The following is a 19,743-nucleotide window of genomic DNA, read 5'->3' as shown; positions in this document are numbered from 1 at the left end:
GCCCCTTGCCAACAAACAGGCCTGCAGCCAGAGGATCCCTGGGGCCCTCCCCCCCAAGCCATCAACGCCAAGCTCCTTTAAGCACTTTCGTCATTAAAAATATATTTTTCTTTTCCCGACCCCACTTAGGCAACGCCCGTGTGCACACTGAAAGAACAGAAATAAACAGAAAGGAGGACCAAAGGGCCCATAAATGCGTATCTAACACGCTGGCTTATCCTCCCCTGGGTCTCTCGTGTGCACATGCACAGAGCTCGCCCACGTAGACCAGGCCCTGCCGCTCGGCTGCAAAACCACGCTGGGAACGTCCTTCCCTCCGACCAACACAATTACCAAGTGTCACTGGCTTCTTTCCTCATTTATTTTGAAGTCGGCCCCACGCCCAACACTGAGTCCGAGGCGGGGCTTGAACTCACGAGCCTGAGATGGAGACCTGAGCTGAGACCAAGAGTCAGACGCCCAACGGTTTGGGGGGCAGGCGTCCCCCAAACATGATTTGTAATGGCTGCGGGCACAGTGTTGCGTGGATGAGCCATGATTTACTTCTGCAGATCCCACGGGGCTTCCAGGTTTTTTCTTACTAGAAGCAACGCCGCTACGGGCATCTATACACACGTTCTTAATTATCTCCCCACGATGCATCCCCACAAGCTGAAGGCTCCATGGACTTGCGCCAGCGATGGATGTGGTCACTCTTTCATCTTTGCCAATCTCATCAGCCCCAAAAGGGCATAACTGCTGATTGAATTTGCATTTCTGGTGACTGGTAGAGCTGAATGTTGTAACAAGGGTTCATCGGCCACTTGGAGTGGTTCTCCCGTGAACTGCCTGCCTAAGACGCGGACTAAAAGCTTCGCATGACTTCTCAAAGTGTGAGAAGGGCCTGGTGTCAGGGAGGGTTGGGGAGAGAGTGTGGCCGATGCTCTCCAGCCAACCCACTGCTGGAGCTGCAGCTCCCAGGGCACGGGCTTCGACCACCGGGCTTTGGTTCCACTGCTCTTGACCAGAGCTCCCCCTCTCATCGCTCTCCTCTCCTGCACGCTGGAGGAAGAGGGCTCAGCGTGGGCTGGGGAACCGTGCCAGGTGGCCGTCCTCCCTGCCGGCCTCCCACAACTCCAAACCCGAAGGGCCAGGACACAGAAGCAGCACTGTGTTCGTTCGCGCACACAGCCAGACTTCCGGCCCCGGCGTCCTGATTTCACAGCAGCATAGAGGTTAGACCTGAAGGCATCGGGGACTGCCGCCCCCTTATCGTACCTGAAGGTGTGGGTACCATGGCCCCGGCTGCAGCCTCTGGTGTCACAGAGGAGGCCTGGTGTAGGGGCGGCACCCTGCAGGGCCTGGGGGGCGGGGTGCTGGGAACACCGGCCCTAATTTCCTATAGTGCTGGCTTTTGTTCTCCACCGTAAGTTTCATTAACTGCGGGCTGCGGCATCAGGGAAATTCCCAGTTGTCCTCCGTGTCTCGGCCGCGGACACTTAGTCTGATTAGGTCATTAGCTGATTTCCACGGAGGAAGGTGCACCCGCAGCGCCGGGCCTCGGGCTCCTGCTGGTCCTGGTTCCATAGAGCATGTCGTGCAGAATGGGCAGCAGAGGCCAGCGCTGTGACTCGAGTCCGCTAGCCCACACTCCAGCCCGACTTGCAGCCCGGGACCTCAGGACGCCCACATCGGTCGCCGCACGTAGATAGAAAATCGACACTCACCGCAGTTTTCCCAGCCTGCCCTCCTCCGGGGAGGAAATGAGCAGAGATGATCACTGAGGGCTGAAAATCCTATTCCTTGGGGAGGTGCACACGCATTTCCACTGCCAACCCCAGCATCACCACCACTGTCATTATCTTGACCATCACCACCCTTATTACTTCCACCACCTGTCCCATATGCATCACCCCCACCATGATGTCCCCCACCTGTCCTGGTTCCACCATCTCCACCACGATGTCTCCCACCTGTCTTCCTTCCACCATCTCCACTATGATGTCCCCACCTGTCCCATGTCCTCCATCTCCACCATGATGTCCCCCACCTGTCCTGGTTCCACCATCTCCATCATGATGTCCCCCACCTGTCCCACGTCCTCCATCTCCACCACGATGTCCCCCACCTGTCCCATGTCCTCCATCTCCACCATTATCAACTCACTCGATCCTCTTTCTTAATGGCCCTTTAAAGATTTTATTTATTTATTTATTTATTTATTTATTTATTTATTTATTTGGTCGGGGACAGTGGGAGAGAGGGAAAGAATCTCAAGCAGACTCCCCACTGAGCATGGAGCCCAAAGTGGGGTCGATCTCACGGCCCGGAGATCATGACCTGAGCCAAAATCAAGAGTTGGACGCTTAACCGACGGAGCCACCGAGGCGCCCCCGAATGTCCTTCCTTTTAAAGCTGACTCATATCCCACTGTCTGGAGAGACCACATTTTGCGCGTCCGTTCACCGTGGGTATTTGGTGCAATCGTGAATAACACTGCTACGGACTTGGCCGTGAGGCACTTTTTAGATGCAGAGACCCGGGCTCAGAGAAGCTGTGTCACTTGCCCAAAGTCACACAGCTCGTCTGCCAGGGTGTGGATCGAAAGGCAGCCCTGCCTGTCACCCGAGCCCATCCTCTCTCCACACCACGGCTCCCACTGCGGTCATCTGTGGCACTTCACCGGCCGCTCTCCCGTGCACAGCCTCACCCCAGCTGTGAATCCAGCCTCTGTGCCCATCTGTGCTCGGTGGTGCCGCCTCCCTGTCCCCTCTGGACCCCGTCCGTCCTTCCCCCTCAGCATGTGAGGCCTGCCTCCCGCCGGTGTCCCCGGGTGGCTGCTCGTGTTCCCAGCCTGTGCTGCTTATCACCCAGGACCTCAGCCCCCAGGTGCCGGCTGTCCCGCTCAGCCTGGAAAGTTCTCTCTGTGCCTCAAATGGCTCTGAAACCAGCAGAGCAGTTCTGACTTGCCTGGGAAGTCAGCAATCAGGTTGGTTTTAGTTACATGTATGGTTCTTTCGGCAGCTGGGGGGCCAAGGGGAGGCCCGGGGTCCCCGGAGCAGATGCCTCCCCATGTGGTATTCAGGAGATGCCAGCACTGGGGCAACTGCTGTCACAGGGCCAGGGCCCTGGGGTTCAGGAGGGGGATCCCTTATTTTTTTAAAGATTTATTTATTTATTTATTTATTTATTTATTTATTTATTTATTTATTATTTATGATAGACACAGAGAGAGAGAGAGAGAGAGAGAGAGGCAGAGACATAGGAGGAGGGAGAAGCAGGCTCCATGCCAGGAACCGACATTGGACTCGATCCCCGGACTCCAGGATCGCGTCCTGGGCCAAAGGCAGGTGCTAAACCGCTGAGCCACCCAGGGAGGGGGATCCCTTATTAGAAACAACCTGTGCGGGCAGAGAGGCCTTCACCTTTACGTGAGCCTCTACTTCCACAGGTGGGGGAACAGGCCCAGAGAGCCGCAGCTGCTTCCCTGTGGAAGACAATAATGCCCCCAGGAGGCTCACGTCCTAACCCACGGCGTCTGTGATCATCGCAAAAGGGACTGTGCAGCTGAGGGATGTAGGGGCTTGAGTCGGCTGCTGCTCCTGACTCTCCAGGTGGGCCCCACGTCGTCCCCGGGCTCCTGAGCCAGAGGAGAAGTGCCGACCCTGGGGAGGAGATGCCAATGCTGGACACGGAGAGGCCTCAGTGACGGGGACCGCGAGCCGCGGGAAGGCCCGAGGAACACAGACACCCCAGTTTCAGCCCACAAGACCCGTTTTGGAACCCGGACCTATGGAACTGTGAGATTCCAGATCTGTGGGATCTCCAGGCCCTGATTGTGCGATGATCTGTCGTAGGAAACCAAGAGAGCGCCCGGGATCACACGGGGAGGCGGAGGCGGAGCCCCGCCCGGGGGGGACCCTCAGTCCTGAGCACCCGCAGCCCCTGAGCCTCTGGAAGCAACACAGGCGCCGATTCACAGCTGATAATAATAGCACTGGCGCGCGTTTCGGGCTTCCTGTGTGCCAGGCCCCGTGCCGAGCTATGAATATTGTCGTCCAGGCTTCATACACGTGACTACCGAAGCACAGAGAGGTTAAGGGATCTGCCCAGGCTCACGAAGCTGGCAGGTAGAGGAACGGGGTTCAAATGGCGGGGGCTCTAGGTGCAGAGCCTGACGACGAGCACCATGACCGACCAGCAGCTGCTGGTGTTGGGGGGTTAGGCCTTGGCTTTTCACTACTTCACCGTGTGGTTTAGGACAAGTCACCCGAGCTCTCCGAGCCGTGGTTTCCCACCTGTAAAATGAAGAAAGATAGACTGGGTAATCCTATAAGCTAAGCTTGAGTTTTCTGGAATGTTCCCTGCCAGAGAGCAGAGCTGTGGTCCAGGTCGCTGCCATGTCCTCCACGCTTGATGCTGAACCTGTTTTCATGCGTGTTTCGTCCACTCTGGCTCCTGCTAAGACGTTCAGGTGCATCCTTGGGTTCAGGCCAAGCTCCGGATCCGGAAAGCCCGCTGACGGGGTTTGGTTCTGAGCCCAAAGCAGAGGCTCCGGATCCGAGAGGCCTGGGCTTGCCGCTGAGGCACCCGGGTTTCCGGTATGAGATGCGAGAAGCTGTACGGCGGCGAGTGACGAAGATCCTGGAGCCAGTCTCCCGGGGTCACACCCACCCAGGTTGGCTGGAACCGTCCCCTCCGGGCCACACGACAGACCCGGGCCCTGCCGTCCGCTGCCACAGGTCCGGTCCGCACTGAGATGCGCCGCAGCTGTAAATACGCCCCGGACCTCGAAGACTTGGAACGAAGAAGACAACGGAGCCAAGATCTCGCGGGTGACTTTCCTCTGGACGACAAGGGGAAGAACTGACATTCTGGATATGCTGGATTCAGTGGAATATTACCGTGGGTTTCAGCTGTTCCTCTGCGGCTCGCTCTTTCACTGGGTGGGGCCGCCCTGGGGTGCTGAGCTCAGTGCCGGGAACACAGGAAGACCCCGGATGAATGAGCCGCGGGGCAGCCTGCTGGCGGCAGGTGGCAGGGACAACCTCGATCAAATACGCAAGAGCCTGATTTGGACCTTTAGTGCTTATTTTCCCTTAATCAATCAGAGCAACTTGCTTGGACGTCATAAAATCTGATGGCTGGACCCCAAAAATGGTTTTGGGAGGCTACTGAAGCCCAGCTCCCGGGGTGCGTGGGCCTGCCCTGGTGCCCTTACGCTAACTAATCACATCCGCAGTGACCCGGTATTCATCACGTCTTTGACCTTCCGGGTTTCATTTAGCTTCGGCATCTTGGGGCCTTGCCACCTGGGGAGGGAACGCCCCCCCCCCGGCCCCCCGGGTTCGCCACTTCCTAGGGACGGTAAACAACCTGAAGGCCACCTTCGCTAGGCAAACCGAGCAGTCCCAGGCCACACCCCCACCCACCTTCTTTGGTGGGACTCTTGCAATCTGGAACACTGTCTCTTGCCCTGAATGACGCCAGGGCCTGGATAACAGGGGACACCCCACCCCCCAGCCCCTAGCCTGCCCGAATTACTCAAACTAGCCAACCGCAAACCTGCCCAGCCCGCCTACGCTGCCCCTTCCTCCTGCAAAAACCACAGTGAAGATTCTTGTCTGCACTTTCCCGTCATTCCCTCTGCGCCCTGAGCATCCCTGGTGCCTCCCTGCACGGCCCTGCGGGGCATCCACGCTTCTTGTCTCTAGGACCTAGGAGTGTTCAATTTCTTCCTTCGAACAGTCTTTTCTGTGTCTGCACGTCTTAACCAACCGGATTCAAACAAACCCCAGCCAGGGGTGCCCAGGTGGCTCAGTCGGCGAGGCGTCTGGGCCTTGGGCTCAGTCATGATCCCTGGGCCCTGGGGTCGAGCCCTGCCCCAGGCTCTCTGCTAAGTGGAGAGTCGGCTTCTCCCTTGGCCTTCTGCCAGCCTCCCCACCCCGTTTGCTCTCTCTCTCCCAAATAAATAGAATCTTAAAAAAAAAAAGAAATCCTAGTCATATTTAAAATAGTCCTATCCCCAAATAAGGTCATCAACTGAAGAACTAGGGGTTGGGACTTCACATATGATTTGGGGAAACAGAGTCTAACCCACAGCATCCGCCTCCAATCATTGCCTGCTCAAGGATCTGTGAGAGCTCAAGTCAGGGTCCCAGCGGGCAAACACGGCCCCCCCCAAACCGGGTTATTTGAAGGGAGTCCAACAAAGGGGCTGTTGATGAAGATGTGGACTGGCCTCCAGAAGTCAGCGAGGGGTCGGTGCAGTACCCTGAGTCCAGCAGTGGGGAGGGGCGGCCTTCCCCGAGAGCCTAGGGGAGTCTGGAGAAGGAGGGAGACAGCTGTGGCTAAGGCAGATGTGCACACCTGGCTGTCGCGGGCTAAAGGTAAGGTGGGGGGACATGGTACCTATCCACCGTGCCAACGTGGAAAAGTGCGAAGAAAAGGAAGAAGTGAAAAGCTCTGTGCCATGCTGCTAAAGGCCAGACCACAGGGATGGCAAAAGGGCTGAGGCTTCCTGGAGAGGGGTTCAGGAGAGGAATACACAGGTGGAGCACAGGCCTCCTTTAGGACGGCAAGACCACCCGTAAGATACCGTGACGGTGGGTACACGTCACCCGTCTGCCCAAACCCAAAGGATGCACGCGACAAAGCGTAAACCCTGGCGTACACTGTGGACTCTAATTAATAACGTTAATACTCTCCACGATGGTTCCTCAATTGTAACAGATAACGCAAGGAGGTGTCAGTAAGAGGGGAACTGAGGGGGCGGGGGCACATGGGAACTCTCTGCAGGGTCTGCTGAATTCTCCAGAAACCTAAAACCGCCCCTAAGAAATAGCCTATTAATTAATTTTTTAAAAAGATTTTATTTATTCATGAGAGAGAGAGAGAGAGAGAGGCTCCATGCAGGGAGCCTGATGTGGGACTCGATCCCAGGATCACACCCTGGGCCAAAGGCAGGTGCTAAACCACTGAGCCACCCGGGAATCCCTTATTAATTTTTAAAAAAAAAATAAAATAAAACCACTCTTTCACCCAGAGAAAATCACCAGTGGCGCCTGGCTGCCTACCCTTGCCAGTCATTTTTCTACGGGACTCAGTTCTTTCTCCTGGACTCCCGGGGGGCACGGGGCCCGCCGCAAGCTTCCCCAACCTTGCTGCCCCTGCACTGGCTGGGAGCTTCCTTCCCCTGCTCAGCACCTCCGCCCCGTGCTCCCCGCTCCGGTCCCCAGCAGTGCACCCTAAAGCCCAGGTGTGCCCGTCGTTTAGCGACTCCTGTGACCTGGACGCCCACCCTCCCTCCCGAGGCCCATCGAGGGCTGCCCGTCGCTGTTCTGAGGTTCTGGCCACATGACTGTCCGGGGGGACTGAAGACCTATAAACCCCCATCCTGGAATTTTATGGGTTGACAATGGCGCTTCTCTTGCAAGCGCTCCCCATTTTCTTCCAAAGCTCCTTTACGTCAGCATTTCCTTGATCACCGGGGGGTGACAGGCGAGAAAACCAAAGCCCAGAAAAGTTGGTGACTTGCCCAGGTCAAGAAGCGGGGGCAGGATGTCCTGACCCTTGGCTCTAAGCTCCCATGTGGCCACGGGCAACTTCCTTTTCTCTTTCTTTTCTTTTCTCTTTTCTTTTCTTTTCTTTTCTTTTCTTTTCTTTTCTTTCTTTTCTCTTTTCTTTTCTTTTCTTTTCTTTTCTTTCTTTCTTTCTTTCTTTCTCTTTCTTTCTCTCTTTCTTTCTTTCTTTCTCCTTTCTATTTTTCTTCTTTCTTTTTTAAAATTGCATTTATTTGAGAGAAAGCACAAGCAGAGGAGAAGGGGCAGAGGGAGAGGGAGAAGCAGGCTCCCCACCCAGCAAGGAACCCGACGTGGGGCTCGATCCCAGGACCTGAGCCCAAGGCAGATGCTTCACCGACTGAGCCACCCAGGCAGCCCCGTGGGTAACTTTCTTTTCTGATGCGGATAATCATAATCACGTATGATGGTTCTGTTCAAGGACAGATACCGTCTCACTGGTGTCTTGTGAATAAGCAAGGCTCTTCTGGTAACTGTTGGAGGGATCTCTTCTCGATATGAGGCGGCAGCAGAGGGGAACATACTCTCACACCTCATTTAAAAGGCGATTGCTGGGGGGCAGGACCGGTGCCAAGGAGCCCACCCCAGACACTCGTGGTAGGAGCTGGCGGCTTCGGAGCCCCTCATCCATCCCATGACCTGGAGGAGGCTGGCTCAGGACGGTGCAGGACCAGCCAAAGTCAGGGCTAGAGGGAGTCTTCCCCGCCAGCTAGCACAGGGCCTGAAACCGGAAGCCAGGAGGAGGAACGAGGCCCCAACATGTTTCTGGGAGCTCGGCCAGCACGGTGCTCGAAACTGCTCTTCACGTGCACGTGTGCTCGCTTCGGCTCCTGCCCTACCCTCTCCGAGGACTCCCACCTGTTGCCCCAAAGGGCACCCGAGGTGATTCAGGGCAACCGAAGGAGGGACGAGCCTCGCAGGTCCCACTGCTAGCTTTGGATGGAGCCGGGACCCGGACCCGGATTCCTGCCTCTTTGGTTTGCATTCAGCTCCGAGAATCTTCCCTTTAATCCTGAGGGGCCCGCAGCTCCCTCCGGGTCCTGACCCTTGCCCCGGCCCTTGGCCCATAACGCACCCAGAGGATGGGTGGGGGGCACAGGACACCAGAGGCTCCCCGATCAGCAGCCTCGGAAGCACAGGGCTGGGCTGCGAGCCAGCGGGAGGATGTGCTGTGAGAGCACGGTCCCCATCTACGTGGGTCGTCGGACACTTGGGACTGGCCGCCAGTGTGACATCCAGTGGGATTTGCAAGGTCGTGTGCGGAGCTGGGCTGTTCATCGGCATTTCTGTGATTCGCATAAAGAGAAAAAACAGCTTCTGTGTGTGGCAGCGGAGGAGACTGCACCTCGAGTTTCTTCCCATGACGTCACTTGAGGTCAGAGGGCGGGTGCCATCACCTGTATCTGAGGACACCCAGGGCCCAGGAACGTTAGGGGATGCATCTGCCATCAGACAGTCAACCGGAAGCACAGCCACGGTCACGGTCACGGATGCCTAGCGGCGGCCTGCCCAGACCCTCCCAAAACTCCACCCCGCGCCCTGGCGGTCCCTGCGGACGGTGTCACCGCGGCCATCCCCTGCCCTGACCGGACCCAGAGGGGCCGCTCCCAAACCGAGCCTCCTCCTGGGACCTGGCAATTGGGACCAACAGAGCACAGCCTCTGCCACCGGGTGAGAGGGTGGAGAACGGCCGTCGGCGCTTGGAGAGGAGGGGAAAGACGGCGAGCGGCAGAGGCGAGAGCGCGAGAGAGGCTCGAGCCAGGGGGGCGCCCAGCAGGGCTCACCCGCGGTACTGCCCGGCCCGGCTTGGGACCTGCGCCTCCTGGAGACACCCCACAGCCTTCCCGGAAGCCTTCCGCTTGCTCACGCCAGGGGAAGCTGGTTCTCGTCCAGCGGGGTTCACGGAGCTCTGCGGTCATGGAGACCCCAACGCTGTCCGCCAGCCGCTCATGCTGCACCTCGCAGAGCACAGGGCGCTAGGGCACCGGCCACCCCAGGACCCCCCGACGGCCGGCCCTGCATCTTGCCAGCGGTGCCCCAGCAGAGGGGCGGGCACAGCTGGCTCCCTCCCTCCACGGTGGGGAGGCTCGGGGCCTGTGGGGTTCGACCAGGACGCACCCAAATTTCCGGACCTCCGCCTCTGCTCAGGGGTGTCTGGGTGCCTAGCCTTTGCTGACTGCGGCTGGGGACAAAAGCCAAGGCCGGTGATCTGAGCAGCAAAGGCCTCGGGCTGTGCGTTTGTCAGCTACACGTGCCCGCGGCCCCACGGAGCTCCTTCTATGCGGTGCATGGGCCCGGGGGCCTCTGCTCCCACAGGGACGCGGACGTCTCGTCTCGTGGACCAGGTAACATGGACCTCGGTGGGGGGCGGCGCGGGACTGCCCAGGCAGGGCAGTCAGGGAAGGCTTCCGGGAGGTAGGGACATCCGACTGGGGACCTGATGCTGAGGAAGACACAGCCCCTTGAGGAGGAAACGTCCTAGCAGCTGGCATGTCCCAGGGACACGGGGGGTCGGCGCGGCTGGGCTGGGATAGACGAGGCGGTGGGGGAAGGCTTGTGGGCCACGAGAGGGAGCTGGCTTGTTCTGAATGCAGTGGACCCATCAGAAGGCTTCCAGACGCGCCATTTACTGTTCCAGCCTCTGGGGAAGACGGGACGGAAAAGACGCATCCCGCGTCCTCCAAACTGGCCAGACCGGGAACTGCTGATGTCAAGCCGCGTCGCAGAGGTAGGAGCGTCCGGGGAGGCCCTACGGGAGAGCTCCCAGCCAGCATCGGGGGCCCACAGGGCTGGAGGCTGGAAGGCTACGTGGGCACCAGGGGGGCAGAGAAGTAGAGGCGGGGGTGGGGTGGGCGGGATCCGGGGCCTGGGAGGGGCCGGGCAGAGGCCCGAGGGCAGGAGCCCAGGCCAGCTCCGGGCCTGCAGTCCCGCACCCAGGACAGACACGGGAAGCTGCGAATGCGCCCGACGCGGGTCCTCAGGGCAACGCACGGGCATGCACGGGGCTCCCGCGGTGCCATCACTGGTGCTGCTGGCCCGGAGGGCGGCCACTGGCCCAGAGCTGGCGCTCGGCTGTGAGGCGGCCAGTGGCTTCACGACATGAGGGGCCTCTCCAGGACGGAGCCCCGACGGCATCCCCGGGCCGCCCTGCACCAGGGACGCAGGTGCACTGCCCTCCGTTTGAGTTAACCGAGAGAGTGGCACAACCCATGTGACACTTCAGAGAGATCCAGTGTGTAGGACAGCGGAGCGGGACGTGGCCGGGCTCCCCGGGAGCCAGAAGACAGGGCGAGCTCGCCTTGGGTTCCACTCGCCGCCAGGACTCCAGGCCCGGGTGCTCTAACGGCCGATGCTGGGCCCCGGACACAGGTAATGACGGGAGAGGGGACACCCCGCGACACCACTCTGATGCAGGGACCAGTTAAAGACGCATTAGCCGGTGCACACAGGACCTGTACGGACCTGTCGCAGACACGAGGGAGGCCGCCTGCCGGGAACATGACTCTGGGGTGTATAAACACACCCCAAACATCCCCTCCACCGGTCAGATTAAAGCAACCAGATGGCAGGGTTTTGCCTATCAAATAGAAGACACGTTTTAAAAAATAATAATACATCAAAGTGGGAAAGATGCGGCAAGACAGGTGTTCCCCATTTGCCAATGGTGGCAGCTGCCCGGGGTGCAACTAGGCAAAAAAAAAAAAATTCCAGAGGTTTAAAAATCACCATAGGCTCTCGCTCCACATTTCCACTTCAAAGAATCCACCCCAAGGAAATAAAATACCAAGAGGCACCCCCACGTTTTCCGTATATGGGGTGTTTGGTTCAGCATTGTTTATGCACCAAAAAACTAAAGGGAAACAAGCCACATTTCTAACAATAGGAAGTGGTTTCAACGAATAGATCCATAAAATGACGTACTACATGGCCCTTAAGTTACGCCTTCAAGGAACTGTCACGACAGGGAATTCTCATGGCTTAATCGGAGAAAGAACAAATCAGTAATAAACGCACAGCAACACAGCAACGTGTTTAAAAATGTAAATGCGCATAGGCACAGAACAGAAATAAAATACGGCAAAACTTTGACGGCGGCGGGATTCTGGGTGGTTTCTGCCTCCTTCACGGTACTTATCTACATTTCCCACATTTCCAAGGAGCCTGTTATTTTACAGCTGGGGAAATAAAACTGCTTTTATTTCTAAAGGGAAAGAAGTAAGAGTCACCTTGGAGTCAGCTGGGAGAAAGGACCCGGCTCCCTTTGGCTGGGACACCGTTCACCTTGTCGGCCTGACGAGACTTCCCATTCATCTGCACAAGCCAGGCCCTCATCGCGTCTGATACGAGGAAAGGAAATGGGGTTCCCGCAAGTGGGGGGCAGCTCTCCCCAGGGAGCGGTCAGTCGGGCCTGGGTGGAGGGTGGAGGGTGGAACTCGTCCGGGGCCTTGCTGCCAGGACACCCCTTCCTAGAGAGGGGCTCGGGAACCTGCAGGGGCTGAGCCCCCAAATGCCTGCATGCTCCAGGCCCCATAGTGGACCTTCTCTAGGGCCTGAGCCCCCCCAGGGAGCCAGGGTCACCGACACAAAGCATGATCTGTGGCCCCCAATCGCCCTCCCCATGCCCCCAGCCCTTCCCTCCCCAGAACTACGCATGTCAAGGTCTCGGGGTGCAAGATGAGCTCGGATCTCTTCGCTGGTGCTGAGGGCAGGGACCTGCAGGCCACATACACGGTGGTTAGAGAGGGAAGGGAACGAAGGTGCCTCCCACTCTGGGACCTGCATGTGCCCTTCCTGTGACATACCCTCCGCACGGTGTGGGCCGCGTCCCTGGGGCAGGTGTCCGTGCACCTCTGAAGCCGAGCCCAGAGACACCCCCCTGCCTGCCTGCCACCGTGGTTTCTCAAACCCAGTAGCTTTTCCTCCCTGTGGCTCCCGGAGGGATGCTGGGGACAGGTGAGGTGTCCTGTGAGCCCAGAGTCCCGAGTGGTCTGGGTGCTCTGCTCCCCACCCTGCTGTGCAGAGACACGACCCCCTAGATTCCAGTGGACGGGTCTCTAGAGGGACCAAGCCTCCCCGGGGCCTCGATCTTCCAATCCTTAACACGAGGACAATATTCCCTTCCCTTGAAACCGTGGAATTTTAGAGTTAGAAGGAGCCTTAAAATCTTCCTGCCCACACTCCTTTGCTTGTGAAAGAAAAATCCGAGGTGCAGAGAGAGCAGGCAAGTCCTGCAGAGTCACAGCTAATGAGCTACTGACCCAGACAGGACCTCGGGTTTCTGGAGATGCAGCAAAAGGCCTCCAGGGCAGTTCTCAGGCTTCAGGGTGTACTGCAAGCTCCTGGGCTGGGGGTGAGGAATGCAGGCCCTGGGCCCCATCCCCCCTCCCCCGCACCCCTTCAGTAGGCCCCGGAGGGAGTGGGGAGCGCAAGCTTCTGCATTTCAGCCAAGCTCCCACGGGCCTTCATTGCCCATCTGCCTCGGCGGCCGGAAGGAGACCCACCTCGGCCCTCAAAGCCTGAGGGGGTCACCCTGGTGCTCCATGTCCCCAGACACTCATCGCCCTCTCCCTCTCCACTCCACAGCTCACCTGAGTGATTTCCAAGGACTCCCACCCACTTCCAGGTCCGGAGTCCTTTCTACTTAAAAAGGGATGGTCACTGTCCCCATGGCAACGCACCGTCCCAAACTGCTTGGGACCCACTGTCTTGCGGGAGAACCAGCAGACCTCTAGGCGCAGGGCCGGGGGTGGCGAGGAGGTCAGCCAGCTGTGACCCAGGGCAATCGGAGGCTGGGCCGGGCCGTGTTGGGGACAGCCTCGCCCTCCCTCCTGATCTATGCCCATCAAGAAGAATGAGGTGCAGGGTCGGACACTGCTGAGGGCCAGCTCATCTCAGCCACCAACTACACGGCGTGCACAAGCCGACCTTGTGCAAACCACTGCGCTTCTGCGCACCTGTGTGGGACAGACCTCCAGGCACGCTTGTAAGCTACAGAGTGACCCACACCACAAGGCGAGGCCGCCCGGGAAAATACGGGGTGGCACGTGTTAATGGTGAATCTCAGAAAACAACAAATAATTTCGTGGGTAAGTACATCCCACACTATTGCATGGGATATACTCATACTAAAATACGTAGATCTGAAATTCAGAGTTGATAAGGCATCCTGGGGGGGCTGGGGGGGCCGGGTTCCTTGTTTGTTTTCCCATTTTAGGTTTGTCTGCTTTGTTTTGTTGCTACGTTGGCTGATGGTCATCCCAGCTCCCAGCAGGCATCCCCTGCCCGCTCCCTTCAGACCCAGCACCAGCCAGCGGGGCAGCTGCTCCTGAGCCTGCGGGCCCAGCCCTGCTAATCCCCAAGGATCCCGGATGGAGGGGATCTGTGGCCTCCGGCTTCCTCCCTCCTCGCTGTGGTGTGCTCTGTGACCGGGCGCTCCCATCGGCACGGTGGGGTGGCCGCCTGGCAGACGAGCACATTTTTGTAACTGTCAGAGCCAGTCAAGGTCACTTGCTCTGCTCCATTCTGCTTCTCTGGGGGAGGCGACCGCAAGGCAGGGAGGGCAGGATCCCTTTGCTCCCGCCTTTGAATCTCCTCCCCCGGGAGAGGCAGGGTGCTTGCCTACAAAACCCTGGAGCTTGGGCCCCCTAGAGCCCGATTTTCCTCTGCAGGATGTGGGCGGCCACATCGTGGCAGGGGGCTGGACACCCTGAGGTCCCGTGTGTCCCCCAGCTGTCGTTAACGCTCTGGGCCATTCGTCTCTGGGCCTTCTGGTTCAAATGGGACAGTGCCAACAGCACTAACACTTAGAGGGTATTGCTGTGGGTCAGGCGCTGTTCTAAGAACATCATAAATAACACCTTTTTAATCCTCCCAATAGCCCCCGGAGGTGAGCACTAATATCATCTCCATTTCACAGATGAGGAAACGGGGGGTGCAGAGGGGTCACACACGGAGCAGTAAGTCGAGGCAGGATTGGAACCAAGCCTGGGTCCTCAGCTACTTTGCACCTTTGCACGGCGCCTCTGTGAAGACACAAGGAGTGCGGGGCCGGGGCGGGGGTGGGGGGAGCAGGGGGGGCTGGCATCCAGCAAGCACCTAGGCTGTGCTAAGCATCGCTGACCCCTGACAGAGCTGGTCTCATTCAAACCTCAGGGCAAACAAGGTGTGGGAGGCCGTTACTGAAGTCTGAAGTCAGGGGCAGGGAAACTGAGGCTCAGAGGGAAACGAGAGTGGAAATCAGAACCCCAGCCCCACACCCCACTCCCAGCTGCCAAGAGGTGCCGAAGCCCTCAGGCTCTCTCCCCGCTGCCTCCACCTCTCCAGGGAAGCAGACCAACCCTCAACCGGGGCCTGGACGGCCTGGACGCTGTTCCTTGCTCCGAGCCTGTCTGTCCCTTCTCCCCAGCCGCACACCCCCACCTGGTGGCCCTTTTCTTCCCTCTATCACAGACGGAGCAGAAATCGCATCTTACAATCTCACTGCTCTTTCCGTCCACGACCCACATTATCTGGTTTGGATCCTGGCAACCACCCGCTCAGGTGGACCACCCGGCATTACCGTGTCCTAATTTCACGCTGGAGGGAGACAGGGCTCAAAAAAGTCAAGGGACCCGGCCAGACTCACCCAGGTTCTCCGCCAGGACTCAAACCTACGTTCTCTGACTCCACAACCGAGGCTGTGTGGGGACCTCGGAGGTCAGTCAAAGCACTTTAGAGAGGAGGAGTCTGAGACCCAGACAGGACAAGGCCAGGCCTGCTCAAGGCCACAGAACCCAGACGGAAGGCTGCAGCCTCCAGGCCCCTAACCCCTCGCCTTCCTGTGGTAACACACGGAACCAATGATATCGGCTCCATGACTGCAGAGGCCAATGATGCCAACGCCGCCAAAAGGCAGAGGCAGGAGCAGGGGAACCGAGGCATGCCCCCCCTCCCCCGTTCCACAACGAGGTTTCTGGCCCGACATCCCAGTGTCCAGGACCGTCTTCTGGCGGGGGAGGGTCAGGCGAACGCAGGCGGGCCAGATCTTTTTAGGACTTGCTCCCGGGGCTGAAAACACCAGCTCAGGGCCTTGCGTCTGGGCAGTGACTGCCCCGATGCCTGGGGTTCCTGCTTCGCAGAGCGAGGGGTGAAGATCAGAGGAATTCAGGGCATAAAGGAGCAACATCCCTGAAACCTCAGGAAATGGAAAAAAAGATCTACCAAAGCTAAATCCACGGCTCTGTCACCTTTTATAACGTGTGCCTCCCAGTTCTGGGTCCTATTCTGCTGAACCCTCTGGCTCCGCAAGGTCACTGCTGGGACTGGTGCTCACATGCCCACCGGTGGAAGGCTGGAACCCACCGAGGGCAGGGACATCCCTGCCAGGATGTCCCTGGGGCTCCCCATCCTGGGGGCTCATCCCTATGGATGCTGGGGTCCCCTCTTCCCAGCTCTGCCTCTGCCTCCCTCCACTGGCCTTTGCAGGGCCCCTTAACTTCTGTGCCCTCTGTGTTCCCATCTGCCAAAGGGACCTGTACATCCGCATCCCCCCTGGAAAAGTGCACCAGTGAAGCAAGGGCGCAGCAGCCTGCTAAGGCTTTTGTGTTCAGCTTTTCACATCTGGGCTGAAAGAGCACAGAACTGCACGTCTTTACTGCATCCCTGGCTAGCGGGCTGCCAGTACACCGCGCCAGGACTATTTCTCTCCCCTCCTGGACAGAAGAGCAAACCTGGGAGCTGAGAAACAGACCTGCCCGGGCTCTGGAAGCTGCCCGGGAGCCCGTAGAAGTGGCTGGATCTTTCCGTGTTCAGTGTAGCATGCATGGCACTCAGCTCTTTCCCACACAGTGCGCCGGGGGGGGGGGGGGGGGGGGGGGGGGGGGGGGGGCGTCTTCCACTTACAAGGGGCCCATCAGTAACCTGCACCCTGCTGTACTCTGACGCAAAGGTGGGTGAGTTGATCTCAGACTTGGGTAGCAAAGAAATGGGAGGTCCCTAACTTCGGAAAGTGAGTTGCTGGAGAAACAGGTGGAGGAGAAGCATGGCATCAGCCCCGAGACTCCAGATGTGACCCTCCCCACCCACTTTCCCCAGCAGACTCCGGGGCTGGGAACCTGCCACGGTTATTATCCGGGAGCCACTCGCCCGGGGCAGCTGCTCGGTGCACCCAAGCCCGAGCGTGCAGGGGGAACCCAAGGCCCTGCCCCGGCCGCTCCCGCTCCCTCCCTGTCACCCCCCTGCTCCCTCCCTGTCACCCCCTGCCCAGTCCGCAGCCCAGCCTGCCGGCAGCTCACCTTTGGGCAGCTTGGACGCGTTCTCCTGGATCCAGGAGAAGAGGTGGGCAAAGTCGCAGTCGCACAGCCAGGGGTTCCCGTCCAGGCGCAGGGTGCGCAGCGCGGGCAGCGCCGCCAGGGTGGCCACGTTGAGGCTGCGCAGGTTGTTGTCGTTGAGCTCCAGCACCTGCAGCGACTCGAGGGTCTCGAAGGCGGCCTCGTGCACGCCCGCCAGGTTGTTGTTGGCCAGGCTCAGCTTGACCAGCCTGCCGGCCGAGCGGAAGGCGCCGGCGCCCAGCTGGGTCAGGTTGTTGTAGCTGAGGTCCAGGAAGGCCAGCTTGGCCGAGCCGCTGAACGTGCCCTCCTCCAGGGAGCGCAGCGAGTTGTTCCTGAAGTCCAGGTACACCAGGTCGCCGTAGAAGATGAAGAAGTCCTCGGGGATGCGCTGGATGCGGTTGCCGGCCACCAGCAGCTTGCGCACGTCCAGGGGGAAGGGGTCGGGCACGCTGGGCAGCCCGCGGTCGCGGCAGTCCACGGTGTGCGGGGCGGTGCAGGCGCAGCCCGCGGGGCACGCGAGTCCGGGCCGGAGCGGCAGCAGCAGCAGGAGGAGGAGGAGGCTGCAGAGCCCGAGCGCGGCGCCGGCGGGGGCGGCGGGGGCGCGGGGCGCGGCGGGGGCGCGGGGGCGCATGGCCGGGACCGGGGCGAGGGCGCGCGGGGAGGGCGCGGAGGGCGCGGAGGGCGCGGGGCGGGCGTGCGCCCAGGGCGCGCGGCGGCGGACCTGGGGAGTCGGAACGGGCCGGGGCCGGGCGGGGACAGTCGGGCAGGGAGGGCCGAGGGCCCGCGAAGGACTTACCGGGACAGCAAATCGAGCCGCCGGAACATCCCCGGGAGAGGCGGGGGCCACGGGGCCTGGCGCGCGCCCTGCGCCCCACGCGCGCCCCCCACCCCGGGACCCCGAGGCCGCGCCGGGGGCGCCCACCCGCCCGCCCGCCGCCCACGCGCGCTCCCCGGCGCCGGCCGCCGCCACAGGGAAGGCCACCTGCGTCCCCCGGGCTCTGGCGGGCGGGGCTCCAGGGCGGTCGCTCTCCCTCCGCGCTCGCCCGGCCCGCGCGCTCCACCCGGCCAGGGAGGCGCGGGGTCAAGTGAGGCGGAGCCGCCTGGGTCCCCGCCAGGGCCGGTCAGCACTTTCCACCCGGCTGGAGCTTGTCAGGCCCCGGAATCCCCCCTGGCAGGACTAGCCCGGGCTGCTGGTCTACCAGGGAGGGGGCAGGGAGGGGCAGGGGTGGGGGCAGGGGTGGGGGTAGGGGCTGGGGTAGGGGCTGGAGCAGGGGCCTGGGGGCAGGGGCTGGAGGCAGGGCCTGGGGGCAGGGGCTGGAACAGGGACGGGGTAGGGGCTGGGGGCAAGGGCCCAGGGGCAGGGACCTGGGGCAGAGGCCTGGGGGCAGGGGCTTGGGGCAGAGCCCTGGGGGCAGGGACCTGGGGGCTGGGGCAGGGGCTGGGGGCAGGGACCTGGGGCAGAGACCTGGGGGCAGGGGCTGGGGCAGGGGTGGGGGTAGGGGCTGGAGCAGGGGCCTGGGGGCAGGGGCTGGAGGCAGGGCCTGGGGGCAGGGGCTGGAACAGGGACGGGGTAGGGGCTGGGGGCAAGGGCCCAGGGGCAGGGACCTGGGGTCAGGGGCAGGGGCTGGGGGCAGGGACCTGGGGCAGAGACCTGGGGGCAGGGGCAGGGGCTGGGGCAGGGGTCTGGGCCAGAGGCCTGGGGTCAGGGACCTGGGGCAGGAGCTGGGGGCAGGGACCTGGGGCAGAGGCCTGGGGCCAGGGATATGGGGCAGAGGCCTGGCTCCTCAGTGATGCGGCCTGAGTTCCAGGGCCTGCACCTCTCTGGACCCTCCAGGGCCTGCACCTCTCTGGACCCCAGTGCCCCATCTGTAGCGTTGGACAAGGGGATATGAATGATCCTGGTGGGAGATTTCCCTCCGGGGGAAACTACCCCCAAGCCAAGCTCCATCCCCCACCCCTCCACCCATTTCAGAAATGGTAGATAGATTCCCCGAAGAGCCGCCAAGACATTGTCCTGCTGCTGGCTATTTTGGTCCAAATATCCTGGAATTGATAAGCTCCCACTGAACCAAAATAACCTTGGCAACAGCTGTTGGGCAACAGGCCCCCAGAGACCCTGCCCCGGTCCCCCGCCCCTACACAGACTGGTGGAGGCTCAGATTCTAAACCATAAGAGCTAAGCCCCAGCCTTTTTCCAAAGGTACATGCAGTCTCGATGCCTCCGATGGATCAAAAACCTGAGCCTCTGGGACGGAGCCAACAGCTCAACAGATGACAAGTGCTTGCAGAAGACGGGGGTGGAAGGGGGTTGGGTACAGAGTTCCAGGGAACAGCTCTTGGGGTCCTGCAGCTCTTTCTCTGCTTATCCTCCGGGCCACCCTGCCAGACCCCAGGAATCCTGTGTCCCTACTTTCCCAGGAACCCCCACTTGCCTGTATGGCCCCCAGGCGCAGGGTGGAGCCCCCACCCTGCCCCACCCTGGCATCATCCCCTTGAAGAGGCACCTGCAAGGGGGAGGGGGAGGCATAATCTACCCTCCCAGAGTGGGTGAGTACCCGGGAGTGCATAAATGATGCACTGCTGCAGTGTCACACAAAGCACAGGCAGGTGCAGGTTCAAAAGGTCCCCCTATTGCGACTCTGGGGGAGCGCCCTGCTCCATCCCTTACAACCTCCGCCTTTCCGGGGTCGAGGCCGAGGCCGGGCTCTGGGTGCTTACTCCAGGGCTGAGAGAGCCCGCCTGTCAGTGGTCGAAGCCCTCGGCGTCACTGTCTCAGGACATCTGGGTCTGGTTGGGCTCCCATCTCACACGTGCGCACCGCTGAGCCTGCGTCTCCAGTATCCTTCCTGCCAGCTAGTCTGGTTGGCTGCAGCCCT

The 19,743-nt window shown here is 60.4% G+C and overlaps 1 protein-coding gene across 1 annotated transcript in view; it reads right to left on the bottom strand.

The window, feature by feature from the left end:
• LRRC38 (leucine rich repeat containing 38) overlaps positions 1-17,827 on the bottom strand; it is a 30,451-nt gene extending 12,624 nt beyond the window's left edge. Inside the window, exon 1 of the mRNA XM_026011947.2 lies at positions 16,832-17,827. Within this exon, the coding sequence (XP_025867732.2) occupies positions 16,832-17,498 (667 nt within the window). The 5' untranslated portion in view covers positions 17,499-17,827. The remainder of the gene's footprint in view (positions 1-16,831) is intronic.
• Between the last annotated feature and the right edge of the window lie 1,916 nt (positions 17,828-19,743).

This window comes from Vulpes vulpes, chromosome 2 (assembly GCF_048418805.1).
Source record: "Vulpes vulpes isolate BD-2025 chromosome 2, VulVul3, whole genome shotgun sequence".
Lineage (NCBI taxonomy): Eukaryota > Metazoa > Chordata > Mammalia > Carnivora > Canidae > Vulpes > Vulpes vulpes.
This window is presented reverse-complemented; position numbering and strand designations above follow the sequence as displayed.